The sequence below is a fragment of the Electrophorus electricus genome, chromosome 12 (assembly GCF_041902795.1).
Source record: "Electrophorus electricus isolate QZ-2024a chromosome 12, ASM4190279v1, whole genome shotgun sequence".
Lineage (NCBI taxonomy): Eukaryota > Metazoa > Chordata > Actinopteri > Gymnotiformes > Gymnotidae > Electrophorus > Electrophorus electricus.
Window position 1 is genome coordinate 21217162 of NC_137508.1, and position 7839 is coordinate 21225000.

General features: G+C 42.0%; 1 protein-coding gene across 13 annotated transcripts in view; it reads left to right on the forward strand.

Moving 5' to 3' along the window:
• ppm1aa (protein phosphatase, Mg2+/Mn2+ dependent, 1Aa) overlaps positions 1–7839 on the forward strand; it is a 49262-nt gene that overhangs the window by 861 nt on the left and 40562 nt on the right. For 10 of the 13 annotated variants that reach the window (XR_004776650.2, XR_004776651.2, XM_081725089.1 and 7 more), the window contains exons 2-5: positions 757–1637; positions 3031–3148; positions 3358–3469; positions 5167–5224. Coding sequence is in view for 11 of the 13 variants with exons in the window: in XM_081725089.1 (XP_081581215.1) it covers positions 774–1637; positions 3031–3148; positions 3358–3469; positions 5167–5224 (1152 nt within the window). In the remaining 2 variants the exon portion in view is untranslated. Of the gene's footprint in view, positions 1–351; positions 451–638; positions 664–756; positions 1638–3030; positions 3149–3357; positions 3470–5166; positions 5225–7839 lie in introns of all 13 variants that reach the window. The other 3 variants (XM_081725088.1, XM_081725086.1, XM_081725087.1) reach the window with 3 other exon arrangements.

Genomic DNA, 7839 nt, shown 5'->3' on the forward strand with positions numbered 1-7839 from the left:
ATTCTACCTAGGTTGTATTTTCAAGTGTGTATATTGTAAATGTTGCTAGTATATGTAACGTCTGTATTTCCCTGGTTAATTCGACATATAATTTGAGAAATCAGAAACTACGCTCCCTGTCTTTCTTGGTTGCCCGAGGGTAGGCTCCCTGGCTTGCTATGCTAGCTAGTAAGCAAGCTGGCTAGCTAGCTAACTACATCATATTTGCATAACCAGTCCGTTGGAATATGTGTTGAGAATAATTGCAGAGTTTTTCAACAACTTTGACAGGAGAAGAAGCGTGGTGGAAGAACACGGCTTGCTTTTTGCACGGGTTTGTGTCTAATTCTAGCTAACGTTACCTATTTTTAGTGCGGGTGAATATAACGTGTGAACCAGTGTGTCCCAGAGATCCTACGGCCATACAAGGATGGCAACGCACTGACTGAGAGAGTCAGTGTGTCTGACTCGGTTTGTAATGTATTTCTGTCAAATGGTTGTTTACATAATTTCTTAAATTTTCTTGAGTGGTCGACCTTCAGGTTTTAACAAACCTGTTTAGCATCGTTTGTAAATTCTTCTTGTGGATATGCTTTGTTAAATATATTTATTAAAAGCCTACATATTCACATTAATTATGTTATATTTTACTTTTTCAGTGCTACAAAGTCAAGTGTATTAAAGGTCAGTGTTAGACTGGCAAAATTAATTAGTAATCTTGACATGAACACAATCAGTAATGTTACCCCTTATCAATCTCTAATAACTTTGTTCCAGATTCTTAGGCTGAGAGGATGGGTGCGTTTTTGGACAAGCCAAAGATGGAGAAGCACAATGCCCACGGTGAGGGCAACGGTCTGCGCTATGGCCTGAGCAGCATGCAGGGCTGGCGGGTGGAAATGGAGGATGCGCACACTGCCGTCATCGGCCTGCCCCATGGCCTCGATCCCTGGTCTTTCTTTGCCGTGTATGATGGTCATGCGGGCTCGCAGGTGGCCCGATACTGCTGCGAGCACCTGCTGGAGCACATCACCAGCAACCCGGACTTCCGGGGTGGTGGCGGTGGCGATGGGGGCCCTCGGCTGGCCGAGGAGCCCAGTGTGGACAGCGTCAAGTCGGGCATCCGCACAGGCTTCCTGCAGATTGACGATCACATGCGGCAGATCTCGGAGAAGAAGCACGGCGGCGCTGACCGCAGTGGCTCCACAGCGGTGGGCGTGATGATCTCGCCGCGTCACATTTACTTCATCAACTGTGGCGACTCGCGAGGCCTGCTGAGCCGCGCCAGCGCCGTCCACTTCTTCACGCAGGACCACAAGCCCAGTAACCCGCTGGAGAAGGAACGCATCCAGAACGCCGGAGGCTCTGTCATGATCCAGCGCGTCAACGGCTCGCTGGCCGTATCCCGCGCCCTCGGCGACTTCGACTACAAGTGCGTGCACGGCAAAGGCCCCACGGAGCAGCTGGTGTCGCCCGAGCCAGAGGTGTATGCCATCGAGCGCTCGGAGGCACAGGACGAGTTCATTGTTCTGGCGTGTGACGGCATCTGGGATGTCATGGCTAATGAGGAGCTCTGCGATTTCGTCCGCTCACGACTTGAGGTGACCGACGACCTGGAGAGAGTCTGCAATGAGATTGTGGATACCTGCTTGTACAAGGTAAGGGACCCTGTCCACCAACATGCTGACCTGTTGAACGGTCTAACACACTTGAGACATCCCACAGATAGACATATGTAATTAAGTCAACATGCATTGGGTTCAGGTCTGTTTATTTTCATGTCATCTGTAGCATTGGATGGTGCATTTCATTTAAATGTCACTCCCAGTTTTTCGAGAGATAACGTTCCTCTATTAAGTAAAGAGGTGTTGATGGTTTCATTTGTCTTCCTATGATAATGAGAAACCAAATGCTGAGACAGAAGAATATCTGACTTGGTGAAGATATTGACGATACCATATGACACCATTTACATAACTGGGAAAACTTATGTTACACTGTCAGTTTCATGATGATGTCAGTATTACAATATTGATAGTTGTGTAAATCTGCATTTATTCATTTTGTAGTGGTTTAATCCTGATATGGCAGCCTAAACCATGTTCTGGGTGAGCAGGCTTTTTGCTCGCAGGTCAAACTTTGCAAAGAAGATACAATGTTGAATTCCTAAAGCTGTCGCTCTGAAAACGCATCCTTTTTAATATGATTTAATTCAGCAGATGTAATTCATTTCTGGCCTGGCACTGATGTAAGCTACTTCATAGCACAGCACCCCAAATAAGACTGACGCTTGTCTGCTGGTGAAGTCTGACACTTGCATCCCATAAAATGCCTCCCAGCCTGATTCCTCTTGCTATTTCATATTCAACTGACTGATCCAATTTGAGTCATTTTACTTTTAAATTACCCAAGATCAGGAACATCTTTGTCAGACTGCCACACAGCCCTTTATTCATGGCTGAAGATCTGCACCTTGCGATAAACACACTAATAGAAAGTTGAGCTGATGGCATGTTGGGACTTCCTGGTACAGTCTCTCTTGACATGTCCAGTTCTGCATTTGATTTTAAACTTGAACAAATAAGTAAATGTAACAATTGCAAGTAAATGAAGAGTTTGGCAACTGAAGTTTTGATTGCTGTGGCTTATATTGTATTGTAAATCGGGAATGTCTACTACAGTTGGCGAGTTAATTTCATGGCATTCCCTTAGTATGTAGTCTGACAATTGTCAACTCTACAATGGGTGTTACATTTGGAAGCCTGACTTTCTGTTCACCAAAAGTGCACTTTACCACAGTTTCATGCCTCTGTGCTTTAAAATCAAATCATCCTCTTAATTGACCAGTTTAGTAGCATGCTTATGCTGCATGAGCCTTGTAATGGAAACAGCAGATAAGCTTCATCTAATTTGTCTGGGGAGCAATGGAAAGGTTTTTTTTCTTGGGCTGTTTCTCGGATCGAAACTATGTGGGTGACTTGGTGCATGTTAATGACAAACCCTAACCAGAATATAACACTGAATACTTCTCCCCAATCTGTGCCAATTCAGGGGAGCAGAGACAACATGAGCGTTGTGTTGGTGTGTTTTAACGCGGCACCCAAGGTTTCACCAGAGGCCGTGAAGAGAGAGTCCGAACTTGACAAATATCTGGAGAGCCGTGTAGAGGGTAGGAATCTTGGAATGCTGCTTAAATGACCACTCTTAAAGCATGGCGTGGTTCTTAGAAATGCACATGCATAAGGAATGCTTCGAAAAAGGCTTATGGAGAAATGTATGATATTTTAATGTTTCCCCTCAGGAATTGCTACCTGTTTCATAATCATGATGTCACAATTCCAAATTCAAATGATGGCGGTGTGTTCTCTTTCCTTGCAGAGATCCTTAAGAAGCAGGGTGATGAGGGTGTGCCGGACCTTGTACACGTGATGCGCATGTTAGCATCTGAGAGCATCCCAAACTTACCGCCTGGAGGAGAACTTGCCAGCAAGTGGGTTTTTTTCTCTCTCTCTCTCTCTCTCTCTCTCTCTCTCTCTCTCTCTCTCTCTCTCTCCCTCATCCACACTTACACACGGTTCTTACCATTGCACGCATAACTTGCAGTCAGTGCAGTATGCAGTGCTGTTTCTTTACATATTTTGCAAATACACATTACAGTGACAGTACAAAAAATATGTAAGTGTTTTAATGGTGATACATTTTTGAGTAAACCAGCCATTCAGTTGATTTGGAAAAATTAAACTAATTGCTAGTCATAAGGTGTTTGAATGTCACAGTTAGCCTGCAGTTATGTTAAAAATAAACAGCATTTGTTCCTCCCCCTGAGAGATGGAAACTTCACTCTTCACTTCAGAGTGGTGGAAGCATATCATTCTCACCACTGCTGCAAGCTAAACAGTTTTTTTTTTTTTTTTTTTGTTGTTAGGGAAATGAATGCAGGGAAATGTAGACTACTTCTCATGATGGGTGCAGCACCAAACACGTCATGCTAGGGCTGGGGTTAGGCTGTGTGGTGAATTTGCACAAGAGTTGGGCTGTTTCCCCACCCCACATGCCACAGCTAGCAGACCAAAGTGGAGGAAGCCGAGGCGTGCTTCTCTGTTTTTAAACCCTGCACACGGAAGACAGTACACTTGCGCAGGCCGAGCTGCTCAGTCACTTGTTTGTTGTCAGGTCTCTTGCGCTGGTGAGCGGTTTGCCGGTAGCAGAAACGAGCAGACGTGGGCAGTTAGCGTGACCTGGATGGAGAGTTGTGTGGAGATGGGGCCAAGCTTGCTCAGTGCCCAGAGCAGATTTAAGGCAGCTGGCACTGCCAGCATGAGCTCTCTGGAGTATTCCCCAATCCCAACCCTGTGCTGCATATTCTAGAGTTTGCTTTACAGATGACACCCAAACCGATACCTGCTTTCTGGATCTGGCTGATTCCATCTGACACTGCTGGACTGTATATTGGAATTAAGAAAAAAAACAGAATCCAGCCTGTGGAAACTCTACTCTGAAATATCACAGAATTGCTTAATAAAAGTGAATATTTTTTCTATAGGTTCTTGCCTTGTAAAAATTTGGTGATGTATTTCTTCCTTTAGGGAAGTAGAGTATGTGATGGACTGAGTGTCGTGGCCTAAAAATGAAGTGCTTCATTTCAAAACTTTCATTTAAAAGCTTTTCGTTAAAATCTTTTTTTTTAAACAAACAGCAGTATCTGTCGAACCTCAGAGCTTCTGTATGGTCAAATACAGAAAAAAGTGGTGTGCTGGCACTTCTGCATGAGCCTAGTTACCCAGCCCTTCATAGGGGTTTGGTAGCACAGCAGTGCTCGGATCCTACGGCAGCAGGCTTGGGAAACACTCGTCCACAGCTGCTGAAACAGTACATGAATATGCAATCCCCCTCCAACACAGTGAATGCTGGCCCCAACGCAGAAGGCCGTGGGAGCCCTCTCAACCATCTCAAGCTAGAAACATCATGCAGTTTTTGATTGTCGCCTGCAAGACTCTTAAGTGCATACCATACCTGTTTGCTTAACTATTATACAGCCCTAATGTGAAGCCATTCAAGAGGTGGCAGACATTTTTTGAGATGTAATCATAACCTAATTAGTTTGTTTGTCTGCAGTGCTAGAAATGACAAGAGGGAGAATGTATAAAGAAGAGTCATAACTGCTTTGTAATTTATTTATTTTTGCAGGCGAAGCGTTATTGAAGCAGTATATAACAAACTTAACCCATACAGGAGCGAGGACACAGTGAGTATGGCAACTTTTGTGTGTCCATGTGTGTGCGCTTGCTAAACATTGTTTGCTTGTTTGTTGCATGTGTCGGTTTCTCCATGTGTGTTGTTAATGATTGTGGACTGTGGTTAATGATGTGGCACTGGTCTCCTCAATCAGTAATTATGGAGTGTGTGTGTGTGTGTGTGGGGGGGGGGGGGGAAGACATCTAACATATATTTATCTTGTAGTTATTCAGAGGAACAAAATTCTACACTTTATTTCCACCATTCCATTCGTTATCTACATTCCTCTTTCACATTAAAATATTCATCATTAAACAAACTATTTAATTTTCATAAAAATTCCTAAGATAATGAAATTTCATAAATGTATGCAGTAACACCCCATTCACAAAAGCAGTGATTTTAATATGTAATTATGGAGTTATAGTGACTTTTGGTATTTTTCAATGTTCTCTAAGAGATTTGCCAGTGGATCTGTACATTGCTTTTGCAGGTTACATTTGATAGTTATGGCTGAAATGGATTTCATGCATTTGATCTTAATTCATTGCTTATTTAAGTAAATCCTTGATAGATCAGTACTAACAGTGCACACGCCTTTTCAAAATGTAGAAAAGGGTTTGCCTTCTTTTTCAGTTTTTACATATTGTTGCAGAGTTACAAGACTAAGTAGAGCACACTTCTCTAATGCAGTCGAGGGAAGCCAGGTTTTGGCATTAGTGATGAACTAGACATGAGTTCTCTGACCTTGAGTCAGTCCAGACACCAGCAGAGTGTCCTCTAAACACTGTGACGTGTTCACAACTAATTTGAACCCCCCCACAGTTGGAACGCTGGTGGATTTTAATTGGGTTGTCATTTTCTTTTATCATTTTAAATGTTTTCACTACCCAAGTGACATTTTAATAAATGGTTATTAATTAAACAATTATTTATTAATTTATTGCATTAATGCCTTTGTAGAGATAAAAAACAAGGTGGTTTGGTATATCTAAGTAATAATTTTCAGTGGCCATGTGGGTTTCATTTTGTTTGAATTTAATCTTGTTCATCATGTACAAATAATAGAGGAAAAAACATTGCATATTCTCTCTCTTTGTTTTTTGCATAGACTATGCAAAGACTTTGTATAGGCCCTGAAGCCAAGTGTTTACTGGCCATACACAAATGGATGTTGGCCAAAAAATATGAATGTACGAATGCTTTTAATAGCTGAAGCTCAAACGTATTAGTTTCCGGAAAGAATTAGACACGGCACTAAGAAGCATTTTTAACAGGTCACCTAACTTATTAAAAGAAATGTAAGTAAAATATGTGCCAGGCATATATTTTATGTACATAACACCTAAATTGCATTTCCGACAGTATTCACATTCATATACTCAAACGTTGTTCACGTGCTGTCCCCAACTCTAAATGCATCGTACATCGCAGAACACACTATGATGTGTATGTTGTTTTTTTTAATCACACCCCAAGTCATTGCGACTGCATGCTGTAGTAAAGGCTGTTTAAAGGAGGAACGCTGAGAACTGGCCTGTGTCATCACACACTTGGCTTTGTTTGCTGGTTGCTGGGAGAAGCAGGCCATGGCAGTGCACATGCAGGCCTTTCGTCTCGGCGTAAATCAGAGGGGTGGGTTCACAGAGAGCAGACGATAGGCCCAGCTAGTGGATCATAGACCAACGGTGTGACATCAGTGGTGTTGTCATGAGGTCAGCTTTCATGCTGCAATTAGCACAATGTTCCTCTCTAATGGAAGTAAATTCTCTGAGTAATTTGCATGATAATGTCCCAGGAGGAGACTAGGATTTTAAACAACACGCTAAACTATCAGTGCCTGCTGGTTTGGAATGGCAGCAGTCGATGCTGTGATAGCGTGGCTTTTAAGAGTGCTTAATATGAAATGTTTTATTTCCTTGTGGGTATGGCTTGTGTTTTGAAAAGACTCTTTGTAGTAAGCTTTAGTCTCTTTATTGTGTAGTTGAACTATGTATATTTTTTTAATGCATTTTGGTAGCATGGTACTGGGTTTTTCTAGAGAGCCTATTGGACTCTTCTTCTTGGAAGTGTGGCCTTTGTGTTGTTTACAACGGTTTGGTGTTAATTTTGTCTTTCAGAATTAAATAAGTGTTTAAAAGTTTATATTCTGGCAAAAACTATGCAGCTGAGAGAAGGTTTTTGTCATTTTGAACTCGGTGAGATTATCATTAAAGGTCACTGTAATTTTTAAGGGCCACATGTCTCCAGGAAAATATTCTTTGTCATTTTTTGCTTTTGAAATATGTATGTCAGTAAACTTCTCAAATCCTCTCAAGTAATCAAGTGTGTATGACTTTATAATTTTTATAGCAGGACCTCGGTCAAATCCAAGAAATAAAATTTCGCATTACATCTTGCTCTGTGTGTGGGTGAGGGAGAGTGTTGCACAGCTGATGAAGGACCTCTGTCCAAAACTCTTTTTTTTTTTTTTTTTTTTTTTTTTTTTTTTTTACCTAGTAAACTTGACAATTTTGAATCAGTATAGATATATATGGTGGTGGTGTGTGTTTGTTTGTTTTTTTAAACAGAAATGCTTCAGACCTCCATCTGAATTTCATCCATTGATCACATTGAGTCTACCTG